The 21177-nt window shown below is 35.1% G+C and overlaps 1 protein-coding gene and 1 pseudogene across 1 annotated transcript; one reads left to right on the forward strand and one right to left on the reverse strand.

Annotated features, from left to right (window-relative positions):
* Nucleotides 1-685: 685 nt before the first annotated feature.
* Nucleotides 686-16742, forward strand: LOC132307788 (DEAD-box ATP-dependent RNA helicase 51-like; annotated as a pseudogene).
* Nucleotides 16743-17120: 378 nt separating this feature from the next.
* Nucleotides 17121-20368, reverse strand: LOC132307789 (piriformospora indica-insensitive protein 2-like). Its single transcript, XM_059805653.1, has 2 exons — nt 19326-20368; nt 17121-18746 (listed from the first exon to the last, which is right to left on the reverse strand). The coding sequence occupies exons 1-2, from the start codon at nt 19536-19538 to the stop codon at nt 17520-17522; spliced, it is 1440 nt and encodes a 479-aa protein (XP_059661636.1). The 5' UTR covers nt 19539-20368; the 3' UTR covers nt 17121-17519.
* Between the last annotated feature and the right edge of the window lie 809 nt (nt 20369-21177).

A 21177-nucleotide genomic window follows, 5' to 3' on the forward strand; every position in this document is an offset into this window, starting at 1 on the left:
CAAACACATTAACATGTTTTTTTTACCGATTGTAATTTTTGAATAGATATGTCATAAATAAACTTTTTTAATAAATTAGATTGAAAGAAAAGAAGAAAGGAAGGATGAGACATCCTATGGAAGGGGTTATGCATTTCCTTCTATTTATTTGGTTGGATAAAAGAGAAGAGAATAAGATTATAGTTTCCGTTCCTTAAGAAGGAAGGAAAGAGAACATTTTAATTGTTTTTAGTATCATATCCAATAATATTTATAATATTATAATTCATAGAGGATAATAGTAATTCAAAACTTGCATAATTTTATATATTATTTAATTTAAAACTTTTATAATAGTCCACTTGTTTTCCCTCTATTCTTCTATCTATTTTTAGGCGAATGAAAATTTATAAAGAAAAAATGATGGGCCATCTTTCATATATTTTTTGTTTTTCTTATTTTATTTCAACATAATAATTTCAACATAATAAAGGAAGTTCATTCATTCCTTCTTGTTTTCTCTACGCACCACTTCCTTCCTTATTAGTGATATAAAATAATAAAAAAAATAAAAAATCTCAAACTTATTTGTGTAACCTATTTTCTCTACCTACCACTTCCTTCATTAGTACTGATAGAAAATAATAAAAAAATAAAAAATCTCAAACTTATTTGTGTAACCGAATTTATTCCTAAAGCACTTTTATCAACGCAGCGCTTTGGGTCTTTTTGGCATAGCACCTACCTCCCGTAAACCCTGCAAAAACTATAAAGACAAAAACCTTCGCGGTAAACCACAAAAGCCTGAACACCACCTTCGAACCCGAATAACCCAGAAACGGTGGCCGCCATGGCAGTAACTGAATTAAATCCTAACACCACCATCTTCGACGACGAAACCATAGAGAGGAAGAAGAATGGAAAGCGAAAGAGAGATAAGAAGAAGACAACTCTGGTCGAAGAAGAAGAAATCGGAGAGGAAAGGGCCAACGGAGATGAAACAAAGAAGAGCAAGTTGAAGAGAGAGAAAAGGTTGGTTGAGAATGATGATGAAAGTGGTGAAGAGAATGGGGGTGAAGAGGAGAGAGAAGAAGAAAGTGAGAAAACGATTAAGAAGAAGGTGAAGATTGGGTCTGGAATTATGAGTACCGAATCGTTTGCTTCGCTTCCCGTTATATCTGAACTCACGATGAAAGCTATTAAAGGCTTTGGTTTTCTCACTTTTCCGTACATGACTCAGGTAAAAACACTTGTACATTGTTTTTGATTTGATTAAATTGATGTTTGTTTGCAATAGCTCCTTGTGGAGCTGTATTTTATTATGTTCCTCTTTGAGCTCTGTTCGGATAGAATCAGCTCTTTGATGGAAATAATAATAAATATATAAATAAATAAAATTGAGGATTTTATTTTTCCATCCTAGTTAATTGGCTTAGACTAGGTTCATTATGACTTAGTTTAGTTTAAATTTCATTTTGTAAAATCTGGATAGATTAAAATTGAATTATATGTTTCCCCCTATTCTCACCCTCCATTTGGTAGCTAACTAATTGAGAAAAAGGAACACATAGGAAAGTAAGCATTTGATAGATATTATTATAAGAGATTTTAGAGTAAGGAAACACTGTTAGATGGGATTGAGTTTGCTGCTTATATCTGTAATTAGCTTTCAATCAGGTCAAAAGGCTATCCAGTTGGCTGCAGGGTTATAATTCTTATCAATGCATATGTTACAATATGGGTATTACTTATTTTTGCTCAACAAGATACCTACATCGGGACCAGCTCTTGTTTCTCATGTCCGCGAGTCCTATTATGTGTTCGTCTGGCCTCTCAAAAGGCCAGTAACTGATCCTGAAGAGTAAAGCACGGACTTTGGCTTTTATTCCACTACAGATTTGGAACGTCTTTTATTTGATTCTGTTGCTGTGTCTGGTTGCTTGGGGAATTGTAGAATAAAATTTCAGCTTCTCTCGACTTGAATAAAATAAATCTAACTTGACTGAGCTGAATGCAACTCTTTGGTTGAATTAAGTTAGTTTTCACAGTTCTGAAACCAATACACAAAAAATTTCAAAAGTTTCAATAATTTTTTCTTTCATGTTTCCTCCATTATTTCAGCAACAAAATGAAGGTTAATGAATTAAACTAAGAAAAGATGCTGCCCCTTTGTTTGTGGAAGTTTTGACATAGAGACCATAATAAAAGAAGGGCTGAACTTCAAAATTTGTAAAAGCCATTCCTACACCCTGCTATTTATGGATTCCTTCTTGTTTATTCTTATGAATTCTATTTAATCAAAGTCATACGAGTGTGAAGAAAAACGAAAAAGAAAAAAACCACACTAAGTGTAGGGAATACTTTTCCACATCACTTATCAGTTATCACATGGGAGGTTTTGATTGTCTTATCAATATTGGCATGCTACTAGCTACCTATTGAGAAACCTTAGGAATGCAAGAATGGGAATATATTTTTCCTGTGCTTCATTTTGCATTTTACGCTTCCTATTTGCCTGTGCATGCATGTATTTATCCATTTTGTGCATATGTATATATATTATCTCTTTGCAAGAGAAATATTTACGTTTCACTTCTCATGCATGAAGCAAAGATTAACCTTTATGCAGATAATCGTATTTGTAATATCGTATCTATATAGTTCATGTGGAACTTATATTCTTTGTTACTTTTTATTGCAATTGCAGATCCAAGCTAGAGCAATTCCACCACTATTGGAGCACAAAGATGTTCTCGGAGCTGCAAGAACAGGTTCGGGAAAGACGCTTGCCTTTCTTTTGCCGGCCGTTGAGTTGTTATACCAAATCCGCTTTACTCCTCGAAATGGGACTGGTGTGATCATTATTTGCCCTACAAGAGAGCTTGCCATACAGGTAACTACTCATTCTTCCTTTTTTATTTTTTGCAGGGGGAATATTTTGGTGAGTTATGTGCAAAGATCTTCATGATCATACATACACTCATGATGTTGACATTGAATCTCTCTAAGTTACAAGGGTCCTCTTATCTTTAACACAAACAAGGATACAAGAACGGACAACAACATGACACGAGTGCGTGACATGGATTTTTTTTGAAGTATGATATGCAGATGGTCTGAATACGACAAAAGATTGAATAAGCGTCGGAGAATTATTTAGGGGTGCAAATGAACCAAGCTGAGCTGAGCTTTGAGCTATTCGGGCTCACTCATTTAACTCAAAGGCATGTTTAGGCTTGTTTTTTTTTGCTCGAATTTGGCTTAGCATAGCTCAATCTCGATGCTGCATTGTTATCCAAGCTTGGCTCAAGATCATTAATTTTTTTTTTTGCCCGTTATTCTTTAAATAAAGGGTTCCATGTGAACGTCACCGGTGTTGCGGTTGTGTGACAAGCTCGCTTAAAATGATGGTGCAATCATGAAAGTAGTGGCGAATGGTGACATGCATAGATCTCTTGGTGGCACTTACTGGCAATAATGGTTCTGGCAGGTTGGATGCGCTGGCAGTGGTAGTTCAATACTGTGATTATTTAGGGTTGCCTGCGGTGGTTATAATCAATTTGAGCTATACGGTGAGATGCCTTACTAGAATCACTACTACTCTCCTCTCCTTATACGGTGAGATGCCTTACTAGAATCACTACTACTCTCCTCTCCTTACTCTTTTTGAACTTTCTCAGCCAAACTTAGGTAACGAGAGAGAATAGAGAGGCTGTAGTGTTGCACGCAGTGAGCCTTTGCATGATTGCACGTGGGAGCAAAAGTTGTGAGAGAGAGAGAGAGGGAGAGATCTTATATCCACAATGATTGTGTTTGGTTAAAAAACCTACTACAAGGGCTTGTTTGGTTGGTAAAGGTTATAAGGACATATTTGGTTAGACAAAATTTTAAGGATGTGTCTTTAGTTGGACAAAACTTAAGTGCATGTTTGGTTACTGAGTTGAGTGTAACAGAGCTGAGCTCACCTGTGCTTAAGTTCTGCATGTTTTATAAATGAGCTTTAATTTTACATCCGAACTTGGTCATCTAATAAATAAGAGGCAGTAAAGGAGTGGTGTCTTAGTTGCTTATTAACAACTCGGTTTATTTGCAAGTTGCAACCCTAGTATTGTTACCAATTTTGATCCTTATTAATCAAGGGTGATAGGAGGGGTAGACAAAGTGGCTGCACTCACGATTTGCACTTGGTGACTCAAGCATTAAAAAAAAATATATGAATTCAAATATTAATATCAAATATATAATTTTGATTAACGTTCTAAGTTTCTAGATTAACAGTTGAATGATGTGAAAGATGAAGCTAGATATGTGTCATTACATAAGGTTGCAAATAAGACGAGCCAATGCGCATTTTGGGTTGTTTGAGGTACCATAGCGAGGCTTGATTCTTGGTTGACCAACTTGATCTAACATGCTCAAGCTTTTAGTTATTAGTACTCTCGCAAGCTCAAGCTTTCCTGTTTTCAAACATGTTTAGAGATTTAAATATCATTATGTTGTTGTATAAGTATGGATATACATACATACTTAGCTGTAGTGAATATAGATAAGCATATGTATAGAATTATATATGTTTCACATAACTAGTGGAAGAAATTACCATTGATCTCGATGCCAGGGATGGACCTACAATATGTTCAGCCCCACCGCCCCCCGCAGCGAAATTACAAAAAAATCTCACTATTGCCCCCCCCCCCCCCCCCCCCCCTACAATTTCCTGGGTCCGTCCCTGCATGAACCTCATGTTCTACTGTTGATGTTGTTGGTATGAAAGACCTCTAACCTGCTTGGATGTTGAGGTCGTTCATGGTCAATGGCAGAGTGATTCTAGATCGTTGGAATAGATTGATGTCATTGATGGTGCGGGCTTTGCATTGCATTGCGGTAAAGTGGGTTGCAGGTTTTGATCAATTCCTTCACTTCTTCTCATTCGTAAAATCTTCTGTACTTGTTAATAGCACAACAAGATGAACCATTTTAATGACCAAAAGAAAAAGAAAGTGACATAGCTGAATTTACTCCTTTTTTTTTTTTTTTTCTTTTTTTTTTTCAAGTCGAACCAACCATAGAGATGGAAAGAGCAGCGAAAATTTAGTTGGAAGTCTGTAATAAAAAGGTAAGAAAACAATTGAAACACATTCAATTCCTAACAATCATCAAAATGTTCACACTAATTCGGAATTTTAATCTCTTTCTTACATTCCAACCGTAAAATCTCAAAATCACTTAAGCATTCTGTCTCCACCTATTTAGACAACATATTTGGTGTTATACGTGGCGATGTTCGAATATTTATATATATATATATGTGTGTGTGTGTGTGTGTGTAGATATATATATATTTGGTTATCTTTTGAAATCAATCAAATGAAGTTTTAAAGATGAAGCCAACTCAACATTGCAGCAGTAGTCTATTGGTGATAAACACTTGGAAAGTTTTTTTGCTTGCTTACCAAAAAAGAAAAGAAACATTCTCAACTTTCAAGACTCCGGATTGTGGACTTTAAGCTTAATCCATATATGCTAGTCAACTGTGAGAGCAAAATCCTGCCTCATTTTACAAACCCATATGGTCTTCAAATCCACCAAATTCAAAGCCCTTACTTGGTTGGTTGCATACAAGACAGGCGGCAAGATGTATGGTTTAAAGAGGAGCAAACTTAAAGCTCTCTCTTGTAAATTTGGTTAGCTTTTGGAATCAATCAAACGAAGTTTTCAAAGATAGAGCCGACTCAACATTGAGATATGACTTTTTATACCATATTTGCTTATTGTTTTTTTAACTTGATAACAGCTGATCCCTTTTTCAGAGGGCTTGTGAGTTGTGACCTAACCAATCATTAAAAATGTAAACAAAATTTAATCCTGTACTGTAATCCATTAAGTCACTACTTCTATGTTGAATTGTTCTGGAAATAGCAAATGAGAGAGGAAAACATTAACAGAATACAGAGATCCCAACATTGTATTCTTTTTATTTTTTATACAATAGAAATAAAATTTAACAGTTTTGTTGTTGTTTCATAATGTATATTCCAGTTATCTGACACACAACTTTCTTTCGTTATTGCAATTTGTTCTCAATCTAAAAGTTTGAACTCATTACTGCTTCAAACTAACTGCATAGAATATATATGCAATAACATTATATATTCAGAGAACTTGCACTTCCCTGACTGATTATCCATTCATTTGATGCAGACACATGACGTGGCAAAGAAACTTCTCAAGTATCACTCGCAGACTCTTGGCTTGGTTATTGGTGGTCCAGCTCGAAGGGCAGAGGCAGAACGTATTGCAAAAGGTGTGAATCTATTAGTGGCAACACCTGGTCGACTTCTTGACCATCTTCAAAACACCAAAGGCTTCATATATAAAAATTTAAAGGTATCGTGCAGTGGCATATACAATAGTTGATTTATATCCTAACTTACTACTAATGGAGAAAAAGGATTTTGTGGGTCACTTATTTATCATCTATATCTTCCAAATAGATTTTTAATGTTAGTGGCCTCTTGCCATATAATTGATAATTGAAGTTGAAGATATGATGCAAATTGCAATATATCCTATGAATCGTTAAACTAAGAGAGTGCTGATTGGTGAGTGAGTGAAACCTGGACTGCACAAATCAAATGGAAGATGAGATTTTTTCTTGGTGACATGAATGGAGGATGAAGAAAGTATAGTGTATAAAAACACATGGTATGAAGCCTTTGAATTAAAGCAGGCGAATATAATATGTTCTGTTAGGTTTAAAAATTGACATTTATATATCTTGAACTGGGTGAAGCTTAACAGGAGCTCAAAACGGGTTAAGAAATGCTCCCCAACATCAATAATTTACAATTTTGTATTAGCAAATACGGTGGATGATGTTCAAGTTTCTGTACATGGATGTGCACGTGGTCTTAATACTTGGATATACCAGTTGATTATTGTTACATATTAAAATCCAAAATTGATCAAATAGTAGTGAAGTGTAGGTAAAGGTATATTTATAGAAACATGTTTTATTGCCTCATTTGCTTCAAATTGCTAAAAAAATCTGTATAATGATCAAAGCCAAATCTTAACTAAACCGAATCAAGGCAGACCTGAGTATGACCCAATTAAATTAAATCTTTAATTTGAGTTTAGTCAAGTTCAAGAAAATCAGTCTAAACCCATTCAAATTCAGTTTTGTTTTAAATTGTTGGTAGTCCTAGGTGCATTGGAAATTTCCAAGGATATAAATTAAATCGTGGGTTGGGGGACAGCGGCATGATGTAGGAATTTATAGAATAAAAATAATTTATTTGCTTTTGGTTCATAAGCATTGCTCCTGAAAATGATGTTCATAGGTTTGATCATATTGTTCTCTTGTTGATTCCCCTCCCTCCCTCTTTCCTCTCTCTCTCTCTCTCTCTATGAAAGCATGATAAATTCATGGTCAATCTTGATTTTAGAAAGGTTCATAGATGTAGTTGAACATCAGTAAAGTGAAGAAAAACATTTACAATACATACCTGAGGTCCTTAAGATAATGGAATTGGAATAGTAGCTGGATATGAGGGAGCTTTCAGACTTTCAGGACTAGATATTAGCCAAAGAAAGACTTGGAATCTAATCTTGTACTAAAAATAGTTGAAGACCAAGACACGACATGGGAGAAGCCCTTAGATAAAACCATAAAAGATATTTCTTCAAAAAAAATTAGATCCTATTAATATTATATTCCATCGTAACCTAACGGGGACAGTACTTTGATGGAACTTCTGGGAGAAAAAAATCATGACATATGTTGCTTTTTGGAGTGACTTTTGCAAGGAATGTTATATCTGATGACCCATATAAAAAAAAGACGATGTATTGTGGTCTAGATGGTTTTCTGTGGCCTTCTATGGCACAAGACGAATTTTGTGCTATTCAAAATCCATTACGTGTATGGTGTGAAGCCATATTTAGAAAGATTCTCTGCCAGTCCATGAAACATGGAAAAAGGCACCAGGCATGGTATTGGGCATGAGGAGATTGTTGTTTTTTTGGCCTCTTTGAAGGCTTGAGGCGTTTTTTGGCCTTGTGTATTTCTTTGGGATTCGCTTCCCTTTTGAGTGCTCTTTTACTTTTACTTATCAAAAAAAAAAAAAAAATCATGTTACTTTTTTGATAGGATTTCAAATATTACTAATTACTTCATGATTAATAGATCAAATATTTTATGGTTGTAGCTGTAATCCATAACTTGTAGTTACCTTTATTGGACAGAGAACACCACGAAGACGCTTTATGTGTTTTTTTGTACAAACATTTGTATTTATATATGTATAGATAGATAATCTATATATTTGTACAGACATTTAAGATAACTCCCTCTTTGTCCTGTACAACTCCTTTTTAATTTTTAATTTTTTTTAATTCCTCCCCCCCCACCACAGTAAATGACCTTAGTGTACTTATCAATTTAAATAAATAAATAAATCAGTAAATGACCTAAATGTATCTCCATGTGTTAGATTATAAAAACTTTTTAGAATTTTACATATATCCTTATGTTGATTTTTCTTTAGAATTATTTTTTCCTATACTAAAAGAATTCTGTATCTCAACATCTAAGTTCTGACCCTGTTGTCATAAAGCTCTCAATATGTCCTGAAATACGAATTGTGGACATAAGGTGTTAGACATATTTTCAGGATTGGTTAAGTGGTGTTGTTCAAGATATGTTGAACATGAACATATTCCCTTCCTTCAGAATAATAAGAACAACCAAAAAAAAAAGAAGTACCAAGGTTAACTCCTTTTATATCATCTTTAAAGAACCCTTGAGGTGGTAAACTTACTGGAGGGACTTTAGAGATTAGTTTTAGGTTAATTCCTTTTATATAATCTTTAAAGAACCCTTGAGGTGCTAATATTCAAGTAAACTTACTGGAGGGACTTTAGTGATTAGTTTTCATTTCTCAATCTTAATACTAGGGACAGTTGCTTGGCGCATGTAGAAATTTGGAATGTCAAGCGAGAGAATCTGGTTTGGAGTTTTGCAAATAATGCCTGAGAGTTAGGTTTATATTATTATCTATCCCTCTCAGCACCGTATTTTGGCAGGAAAAACTCTGGGCAATTGCCTTTTCTATACTATATAACTTTGAGCAAAATAGTTTGTGTCTAGAAATTGAGCATGGAAGGATTTGAAACCTTTCTATAGCCATTTGGAACGGTTATTTCTACATAGTTGACACAATCATGCCTGCTACCCCTTGGCGAGAAATGAAATTCTTGACTGTCTAATAGTTCCTTTTTGTTTGTTTGTTTGTTTTTTTTTTTTTTTTTTGTTTTTTTTGTTTTTTGTCACATTCAGTGTTTAAAGTTTTTTATGTTAGTTGAAGATATTTGAAAGATTGTACGGCTGCACCTCTGAAATTAAAGTTAACATACCTGACATCTTATTATATTGATGCATCCGGTTCTTTAAATTTTCCTTCGACTTGCAGCTCCTTATTATTGACGAAGTTGACAGGATATTGGAAGCGAACTTTGAAGAAGAAATGAAGCAAATTATTAAGATTCTACCTAAGGTAAATCACCTTATATTCATTCATATTATAAACTACTGCAACACGAAGATGTTATAAAGCAGGGTTTACATGATATGCGATTGTTTTGTCATGATTTCCTGTTAATTAGCATTGTCCATCGTAGTTATCATAACTGGACCGATGACCAACCTATTTTGGTGCCTGTAACACGGTTCCACTGGCTCAACAGCGGTTCAGGCCCGCTGTTCTGGCGGCTTTGCATATATTTGGAATATAGGAAGTTATATATGATAAACAACTCAAAATGCTTAGCATATTGGCTGTTTTACTGCAGTACAGCTATATAATGGTTCATGGTTGGTGGGAAATAAACTTTTTGTAATGGCCTTTTTATTTAATTTTTTTAGGTGCAAGCTCTTCAATCATCATATCAAAGAGTCTTTTCCGATATTAAGGCTAGATGGCAGTCTAATGTGTGAATAGGACTTATAGGCTGACTGGGTCATGTTTTTCCAGTCTAATTAGCCGGTCTTGTCCAATTTGTTAACAATGGTTTCCGCTTTCTATCGGTATCTTCTCAAAGCAAAGGATATTTGATTTTATTGGGGGGACAATTTTTGGGATGAGTACTTGCAGTGCTGGTAAACTAAGGGTGTGATTGTCTTTACTATGAGCTTTCTATTTTAGTTTTCTAGAAATAAGAAGCATGTTAATGTTTTATTCTCGTTTTATAAAAGCAGAAAATAATTTTTGGTATTCTAGGGATGTTGCATGAAATTTAGAACGAAAAAACAAGAAAGTGATGTGTGTTATATCAATGATAAAAACCACTCACAATAGAACGAATCCTTGTAGGATAGGTCTATGTTGAGGGTGTTGAACCTCAAGGACTGTGGTGGATTGTCAAGTATAAAATTAATCCTAATTCAATTCAAGAGAAAGATGATTTTATTGTTTTCTACTTCTAGATTGCAATAAAAATGAAATTAAACTAAATTAACAAAGATTGAGATCAAGGGAAGAAGAACTTAGGGATTGACTTCACCGCTAGCCTCGTAACATGGTCAATTGCTTCTCCTATGGGGAAATTCACACTTATGTTTTCAGCAATTTTGGACTAACAATTAAACTTTTCATCATGGACAGCTTCTTGACTTTTATTCTTTTTAAACGATTTATAAAAACTCACCGACTGTTTAAGGGCTTTGTTGGGTTCAATTGCGAGTTTCCCCATTGCTCTGTTAGGGTGAGTGGCTTCATTGTTACTACAGATTTCACTGAAAGGGTGCATGGAAAAAAGAAAAGAAACAAAAAGAAAAGAAAAGGACTTTGTTATCTTCACCTGAAACAGAATCAAGAGGTTCAGATAGTTCTATGTAGATGGGTTACAAAGGAGATCAAGGAGCTCTGATTGTGGCCAATTCTTCAGATTTGCCATTGTGAATGCAGCGGTGTTCCACACTGAGGATCTAAGTGAGGCTTCTTGTTTCTTGGTATTGAAGAAAACTCATTTTTTGTAACGGGTATGAATGATTGTAGAGAGAAAAGATTGATGGTGTGTGATTTTGAGTGCATATGGGAGAGAGGCTTTTGACCTCCTGCAATTCCAACACCAGGTGTTCTGTTGACTAATGTATCAGTGGAAGTCTTCCATTTTTAGCAAGTATTTTTCTATTTGCTGGTGTGACACAAGGAAGCATCACTCTTTTGCTTCCAGTTTGATCCTCTCTTTTGATGGCTTGTTTCCAACTTCTGAAAACGAAATTTACATGCTTTTTCTGTTTTCCCTTTTTTTTTCTTTTTTTCTCTGGTGGTATTTGGCTTTTGGTACCGAAAGCACAAAGTAATAGCAATTCCAAATGCACCCTAATTTTTATTTCTTCAAGTTTCTTAAGGACTTGAAATTACTGGAATTTGTCAAATATGACTCGGATCTAGGAGATTAAAGATTGAACTTTTCCCCTTATAAAGGTAATAGGAGTAGTGCCCTTGAGCTATATTATTTACTGTCTGTTGACTGATATTGTTCCGCAAAAGGATCAAATCAATGGTCTAGGCAATGTATAAGATATTGGTTCTTAATATGTTGGTTTTTTTCTTTATTTTTCAAGTTACTTGGTATGTCTTATGATCTATTTTCTGGTAGTCTTCCATTCTCTGAATTATAGGGTCAATTTATATTGTATTGATTGGATAGTGTGATGAGGTGCATAAATTCTATCACTATTAGTAGTTGGAATGACATGCTAATATAACAGTAAAAATCACATAATCATGCATTGTTTTGAAAGTTGAACTAATTTAGATGCTACTTGATGTCCAGATGAGGCAGACAGCTCTTTTCTCAGCTACCCAAACTAAGAAGGTACACATATTCAAATGTCAAATTGATCATTCATTCCTTTGCCAAGGTTCCAGGCATCAACATTTGTTGTCAATGTTTAGTATTTTAATCATTTTTTTTAGCTTTATATGAACTTGGATGGTCGGATGGTGAACAAAGTTTCATTTTTCTCTATTTTTAACTCTGAATGGTATTGAAATTGGTGTCAAAAAAACTTTTTAGTTAATGTTTCATGAATGACTGAAAAGGAACATTTTCAGGTTGAGGATCTTGCACGGTTATCATTTCAGGAACGTCCTGTCTACATTAATGTGGATGATGGGAGGACAAAGGTAAGTTAATAGTATGAATTTTATTTATTTATTATGATATTCTCTAATCTCAACTTCTAGAAACTGACAAGGCGTTGGGCATTGTAGGTCACTAATGAAGGTCTGCTGCAAGGCTATTGTGAAGTGCTCAGTGCCCAGAGATTTGTTCTTCTGTATTTCTTCTTGAAAAGGAACCTCTCAAAAAAAGTGATGGTTTTCTTTTCTTCATGCAACTCAGTCAAATACCATTCGGAACTTCTCAGATACATAGGAGTGAATTGCTATGATATTCATGGAAAGCAAAAGCAGCAGAAAAAGGACCTCTACTTTTTTTGATTTTTGCAAAGCAGAGAAGGGCATCTTGTTATGTACCGATGTGGCTGCTCGCGGTCTTGATATTCCTGCTGTGGTATGCTAGTATATATATGTTATTCATTTTCTTTAGGGTCGCGATCGAAAAACACCCCTATGATATGCATATAGAGTGTTTAAATCCCTATACGTTCTAGAAATTTCCAAACATTTAATTTTGGAGCAAATAAGGACCTAAATGTTGAAAAGACTAAAATGTCCCTGAATAAAAAATAAGTAAAAAACTAATGAAAGGTGAAATGACTAAAATGTATCCCAATAAAAAACTCTCCTCTTTTCTTTCTTTCTTTTGTTTGTTTGTTTGTTTGTTTCTTCTCCATCATCACCGGCAACAAGCATACTGTCGGCAATGAAGCCAGTCGCCGCCGGAAGCGACCTCTTCTTCTGCTGATCAATCAGGTCGGCGGAGCGCGACCTGGTGAGCACCATGGACGGCGACCCAAGGGACCTAACTCCTTCACATTGCAACCCAAGGTCGCTGTTCCTCTGACCTCTTCCCACCATGGCCACCGCCATTCTCTTTTTGAAAACTAAACCTAATTTCTCTTCAACACCCAAATCAATATGGTTACACCTCTCTCAACATCCTCAAACCCAATACCACCTCCACCATCAAATTCCTGGTACAGCGGCAAAATTAATCCTCCATTCCTCCCCCATTATCCCAACGGCAAGCTCCGTTGCCATGGTGTTTTTGCTAAGATACTGCTAACCTTTTATAGTGTCATATGGTTGCAAGCTTTGATTGGGTTATTACGGTCACAAAGGTAATTACAATAATATGGTGTGGTTTGATTATGACATTCGGTTAACTCCAAACTCTTTTTTAACTCACTAACCTAACCATGTTATGGTTCAATGCTTGAATTGAAGGTTGAATGTTGTTTGGCTTGGCTCTTGACCAAGTCTGTGGTATTAAAATTGTACTGTAAATCTATATATATATATATGTATGTATGTATGTATGTATGTGTTGTATAGGGAGAGAGATCGAGATTAAATTAATATTTATATAAAATATGTAAGGGCATTATTGGAAGAGATAAGGGTATTTTCAGAATTTTGTATCGTAAAAATGACTTGTGCAATGCACATGACTTGATTTTTAACGGAACAGTGACTTTAAGCCCTTCTTTGCTACATTTTTTCAAACTTAATGAACTTGTATACGCAAAATAAACAATAGGGGTGTTATTTGCCCAAAATGTAAACGTTAGGGGTGTTTTTATCATTTTACCATTTTTTTTTTTTTAAATTTTTGTTGTTGTCTTCATTGTCGTTATTATTTCGTGATTGTTGGCCTTGGATTTCATAATGTCCAATAAAATTCTCTCCCCCTCTTAAAAATTAAAGAAAGAATTGCGGTAATCTGCTTTTACGTCAGCCCTTTTACATCAGAAAGGGATTATTGCAGCCATAGTGTTGACCACTGCTAGTGATTGTTATATTCTTTTAATTTTTTTTTAATATAGATCATTATAAGCTTATGAATCCATTGCTATTTGCTTATATAATATATTTTTGGGCAAAATTATTTGAAAATTGCGAAAGGTTGCCATAGTCAAAGCAATTATTCTCATCTATAGAAGAAATAGACAAATTATGAAGACTGAATTATTCTTTTTTCTTTTTTCTTTGCTTGCAGGACTGGATCGTGCAATATGATCCCCCAGATGAACCCAAGGTGATCAGTTTCTTTCTACGTCAATACTGATATTTATATTGTTAAGGTCCCCATTCTCATGCTCCCTTGTTGAAACATGTGCCTTTGGGTAACTACTTTTAGGAATATATTCACAGAGTTGGTCGAACTGCCCGTGGTGAAGGCGCCAAAGGAAATGCTTTGCTTTTCTTGATTCGAGAAGAAATGAAGTTTGTTAGTTATCTTAAGGTCTGTATACTTTACCATGTGAGGAAATGCAATTTTGTGAAAAAATTAAATGACCAAACAGAAAAGAAGCCAAATGAAGGCTGGGATGGTAACCCCCTAAATCTGTGATGGTGAGGAATTCTCCTCTTTACTAAAACACTGAAAGGATATAAGTTTTCCTTAATTGCATTTTTAAACAATAATCCCTCAAGGAGGGTGTGCTGGAAAATTCGAAAGCAACCGCTGTTATGATCTGTGGATAAAAGATAATAAACAAAAAGCAATCTTTCTGCTTGGTTTAATTGTAACTGAGGTTTGACTAGTCTTCTTATTTGAAATATTATTTTATTGTTTATATCAGGCTGCAAAAGTGCCTGTGAAGGAGTACAAATGCAATGAAAATAAGCTGGAAAATAAGCTGGAAAAAGTGAAGTCTTACCTGGTAATGTCTTCTTCGGCATATTTCACTTTATTTTCTCTGGTGATGTCTTACTGCTTGGGACTTAAATGGACAATTTTGATTGATGCAGGAAAAGTTGGTGGCCAACAACTATTATTTGAACAAGTCCGCTAAGGACGCGTATAGATCTTACATATTAGCATACAATTCACACTCTTCCAAGGACATCTTTGATGTTCACCGCCTTGATCTGACGGTACCAACCTTTTTTCCTAACCTTTTAAATTGAAATTATGTAAACGTATAATCTTACTGTTTTATCACATGCTTTCCAATGAATTCATGATTGAAGGCAGCCTAAAGTTGTTTAGCATTTCAAATGAATTCATGTATGTAGATGGAATAACCAAGCAATTATAGCACTTGGGAAAAGTACTGCTGCGTATAAAAGTGAGGGGTGCAATTAAGAGTTAGATTCTAATTGCTGACGATTAAAGATGTTAAAATGGAATAACAAAGAGAATTCTAGTGAGGCCATGATTGGTACGCAGTATTGGGGCTGGAATTGATGGCCAGATTGGAATTAGAACTACTCAATCTGTTTCTGGAGGCGATAGGAAAAGAAAATTTTGAGCTTCACTTCCTTGGAAATTAAAAGAAACATAAATTGCAATTTTCAGTTTTAAGGGATGGGAGGGGTGGGTCGATTTTGATTCTGGGTGGCCATCTGCTATTTGTCATATGACTCATCTCTTTCATTTAATTGCTCAGCCCCTCTTCTATTTCATCTCTCTTAGTTTTTATCACATCTCGATTGGGGATAGTTATATAATGGGATGGTAGAAAATGGAAAAAGAAAAGAAAAGAGGGAATGAGAAAATTATAATGCTTAATTTAGTTGAGAAAGTTTTGGGTGGGGTGCGGGTGAGTGTAATATAGAAGTAAAGGGGAGGGGAGAGGAAAAAAAGTTAAGGGAAGAGAAACTTATTTTCCTTTATTTGGTTTAGAAGTGGTATGTAAAGGGTCATTCCAAAATGATCTCTTACCTTCTCTCTCATTAATACAGCATCACATTTGGATTTTATGGAGGGGATCGAATTTCTCCATTCTGATTTTACTCTACTCTTGATGCTCGAAAAGTGGATGCATCTGATTCCGATAGGAACAATTTAATTTTGTTTGTGGGATGATTCAAGCGTTGGAACACAGAACTAAGAAATTAGAATTGCTATTATGTTACTTGTATCCTTTTAACTCATCCAAATTTATGAAGACATCCATTTCAAATCCTTACAATTTTAAATTTAATTTAAATCCCAGACAATTTTTTGGGTCACATCACGTCGTTAGCTATCAATTCACATTGGTACGGGAAGGCTGAATTATTTTAATAAATGCAGAAATATTCTCAACTGAGTCATTTGAATTAATAAATGTTACAAATAACTTCTGAATTACTCAGAATATGCAATCTTGTAAATTATTTATGACTTGTTGACATGTACATACTTAAATGTTTGCTGTACATGCTTCAGAAGTGTTTTTTTTTAACTTATCCGAGTGATCCTTACATTTTGAAGATGATTTATACTAATTTCAATGAATTGTTGGTTCATGGAAGGCTGTTGCTGCTTCATTCTGCTTCTCCTGCCCTCCAAAGATGAATCTAAATATAGACAGCAGCGCATCCAAGTTCAGGAAGAAGAAGCGTAAAGTTGATGGAGCCCGACATGGATTTAGTGAGAACAACCCTTATGGGAAGCGAAAAGGGGAAGATGATATTCGGCAACTTGTAAGGTATTAGCAAAACATGCATCAGCAAAAAATACTAGGTTATACTACACTAGTAAATTTATCCGTTCACAATTTCACATTGTAATACATGTTGCGCAAATGCTCGACAGATTTTTTTGTTTTGAAATTATTGGGAAACATTCAGTTGTGACAAGATCAGTGCTGCCTAACACAAAAAAAATTGAAGCCAACTTGTTTTTCCTTTGATAGCAGAGCAATTGTCCTATTTCTGAAAATGCTTGGAACTATTTTTTTGCGAAAATCAAGAGGCCATTTGTAATTGCCTAGAAAAAATCAACCGAAAATTGCTAATGTGTGAGAATGATGATGATCAATGAGAGTTTGTATGGAGTCTCAGGTGGATTGCGGTTGACGAGGTTGTCCCTTTTGAAAATACGAAATCATTATTCATTAATAACATCACTCTATTCATATAAATTAGTCGGAATTGTGATTTCCTATCATTACTCTCTTTGAACAATGTACTAAAACAAAAGGTGATAGTAATTCATAGGATTACATTAAGAATATGTTTTTTTTTTTTTTTTTTTTTTTTTTTTTTAATATTTTTGCTTTTCTTTTGTTGACATTTAAGTTGATAATTAATTTACAAATGCTTATTTTTATTTTTCCCTGTTTTTGGCATTAGCAAGAGTTATTAGCCATTCAGCATAGTATTGTATATAGGACTACACAAAATGAGCTCGAGAATACATATTTTTGCTTTTCTTTTTCTTTGCTAATCAGGGTTGGAAAAATATATGCTTAATGATGATTGTTTAGAAAATTTGTTTTACAAGTTGCCGTTTGTTCCAACTTACAATTAAAATCACCAAGCAAACAATTAAAAAAAAAAAAAAATTTATATATACACATAAGCGAAAAAAGAACATGCTACACTAGTAAATAAACATTCAAATTTTCAAGAAACCTAGAAGAGCATATTCCATAGAAGAACAATAACCATCTCCTTTGCCATTAAACCCCACCAAAACCCATCAACACCACAGCCTGAAAATCTCAATGAGGCATCAAAATGGGAATTCCTATCCCAGTTAGCATCACTCATCTTGTTAATCGAGTCCCCGCCAGGAACATTATTTTCTTTCTCGCATGGTTTTACCCCAAACGGAACATGGCTTGACGACATTAATCCAGCTGAGTAACAGAGATTCAGATTGTTCGAAGCTCGAAAACGACTTCCCATTCTCTCATAAAACCTTTCTGGGAACTCAAGTTTCCCTCCCAAATTGTTCCCATTGAGGTAAAGAGAACCAATACAAGGCATTGCTTCCAATCCTGGAGGTACATTTCCTGAGAGACTATTGTTGTTGAGCCCCAGAAACCTAAGTCTTTTCACTTTTGTCATGGACTCTGGAATGCTTCCTGTAAAACCCATGTTTGAAAGATCCAAAATTTCCAGGTTCTGTAAAATTTCCCATTGAATGCTCATCAAATCACCACCTATTGGGTTGTTAGATAACACCATCTCTTCTAAAGAAACCATTTCATGAAGTGACTCGGTTGGTAACTCACCAGAAAGTTTGTTGTTGCTCAAGTCTAGAAGTGTGAGTTGCTTTAGATTTCCAATTTCTCTTGGCAACACTCCCTCTAAAAGGTTGTTGCTCAAGTCAAGCTTCAGGAGTGAAGTCAAACCTCCAAAAGTAACAGGCAGTGTCCCTGAAAGTGAATTCCTGCTTGAGTCAAATATTAATAGCTTCTTCAGTCCTCCCAAACTAGCCGGAATCTGACCCACAAAGCGGTTTCCGGCAAGGTTGAGCCGCCTCAAGTTGACAAGATTGCCCATATCGATTGGCAATTCACCCGTTAGCCCATTTTCCAGCAGCACTAGAGATTGGAGGTTTTTGAGTCGGCTCAAAGTTGTTGGAATCGCTCCAACTAGGCCGCGGTTTGATCGGAATTCTAATGACTCTAAACTTTTTGCAAGTTTCTCCCAATTTGATGTGGGAAGTGTGACCGGGTTTCGCTGAGGCGAGGTGAAGCAATTGTAGAAGGAGATGGTCTTTAAATGCTTGAGCTCAAACAGGTGATTTCTGAATTTTGCATTTGGAGTGCACTTGAGAGAGTTGTCATAAACAGGTCCGATGTTTAAAGCTGTGACATACCAAAAGCCATTGAAGAGATCACAAGATACACCCTGTCCAATATTATCAATTGTTCAAATTAATTTCTTTTTGAAAAAAGATCATAATATATAGGAAGAATATAAAAAAATGCATTACCATTTATAAGGTAAAATATTTTTCTACATATATGAGTTTTAGTGTGGAAAAGAATAATTTATATCACAATTGATATCTGTGTGAATTGCAACTAAATTAATTTTTAAACATGAAACTGTAAATGCATGAGAAGTGAGATACAAACAAAAAATTGTACTAAATAGTGCAATTTCTCTGAACATTACTTTGTACTTTATGGTACCTAACTATAAGCAATGTACCATGACAAAATTGTTTCTTGGCATGCATGTAAAAGTTTCCAAATCTAATCACACTTTGATAATCCATATTTTGGTGTACAAGTATTGAATTCTCTTACAATGGAATGATGGATCAAGCATACTTACATACATACATACATACATACATACATACATATATAATATCATTTTTCTAATGACAAATATAGTATTGGACAATATATATTTCTTGTTATGCATGCATATATGATAGTAAAAAATTTAGCACACACACACACATATATATATATATACCTGTATGGTTGTCCACCCACAAGGGTCCGGATAGAGATCTGAGCCATTCCACCGCTTCCCCACAAAACCTTGTATAGCTGAATATAAGGCCTTCTGCTCTTTTTCTTCCATGGGAGCTACTGAATTTTCCGCTTCGCTATTGCACAAAATATATGAACAGATGAAGATGAACAGAACAAGGCCAGTCTGAATTTTGATAGTGAAATTCTCCATTTCAAATACAAATATATTACAGATAAATAGACTGACTAATTAACCAAGAAAAGAAAGGAGCAAAATGAACCAGATAGAGAGGTGGCCTGGTAACAGCTTTTAGCAAGAAGCGAATTTTTATCAGTGTCTTCAAGATTTTCTAGAGAAACAAACAAACAAACAACCAGAATGCAAAAGAAATTCGGGTTACTACTAAATTAGCCCAACTGAAAGGCAACGAAAAAGGTAAAAGAGAGAAGGAACATAGAGGACATCGAACTGTCTTGCTTCTGTTTAGTTATTACTCAACAGAAAAACAAAAGTTATGAGGAAACTCAGAGGACACAATATCTAAGAAAGTGTTGCAGACAAGTACCAAAAAACGCTTCTCGAGGCCAAAGAAAAGGTAATGATGGTAATGACTAACAATAAGATCAGAGTAGTAAGTGAAAAAGAAATGGAAGATCAGAGAGAACTTTCAGACGAGGTTACACACATAGCTAGGTCTGTGAAGTGCTGAGCTTGTGATTCTGAAGCTACTTGAATTGGTTGTTTCTATTGGACATATATATATATATATATATTAATTACATATCATGTATATTACCCAGACATGTTTGAAGGATTTGGCTATTGTTAGTTGGGGAAGATTTGATTTTTGGGTGTCGGAATTGCACTAATTAGGGTTAGGGTTAGGGTTAGGGTTAGGGTTATGGGGTGGGTGAGGGGGACCAGTTTCCATGCAATGCATGCTGAGTCATGCTTAGGTTTTCTCTCTTTCTTTGCTATTATTGACTACCATCGGGTAGGATGTTGCGTTGGGTTATATAGAATTGAAATTAAACACCTTTTAAATATTACTTCAAGTTTGGATTAGGTTTCGAAATGGAATCCTATCTAATTGATTGTGATCACTCGTGTGAATGAGATAAAACACGTACTGTTAATGCACCGATCGAATCCCCTCACTAAGTTTGGTTGGTTGTGACTTTTGACCTCCAGCTAGCAATTAAAGAATGCAAACCCTATTTATGTGTGTGTTGTACAGCTTAGCTAGGTTAGTCAAGCGACAAAGAATGGTACTGGTACTATATACATAATGCATCCTCTTATCTCAAGCATAGGTACGCGCCATGCAACTGTAGCCTCAAGTCCTATATATACATTAGATATATGTGTGTATATATATATATAGAGCTGTGTAGTGACTGAAGAAATAAAGTGAGCATAGCACAAGGACCAGTGGATCAGTGTTGATAAAGTGAACAATTTAAGGGGCTTTGGTATTTTGAACTTTGGACCATCCTACGTCCACCCCCTATTATATATACCCTACTAGCTAGTAATCGTTTGCAGGTCTAATTATTTGAGAGGTCATTTTCTCCTTTAATTATAAGATTCTCTCTCTCCACTTCAAGGATGGCCTTAATTTTGAGTCCCAAATATGGGCTTCTGGACATGGATTCAGACAAGGTTTGCACTGACCAACCAAGCCCAGCATTAGAATGGGCTTTTTGAGCTAAGTTCAAATAGCAAATTCAATGATGGGCCCAAGTGGCAGAAATAATACTCCGTACTAGTAATTAACTTGCAAAGAGAGGAAAATGTAATGGGAGGGACAAAGAGGGGAAAAACTTCCTTGCGCATATAACCTTTTATT

This window comes from Cornus florida, unplaced genomic scaffold (genome assembly GCF_030987335.1).
Source record: "Cornus florida cultivar Cherokee Brave unplaced genomic scaffold, ASM3098733v1 CherokeeBrave_3.0.0_Hap2_Chr05, whole genome shotgun sequence".
Lineage (NCBI taxonomy): Eukaryota > Viridiplantae > Streptophyta > Magnoliopsida > Cornales > Cornaceae > Cornus > Cornus florida.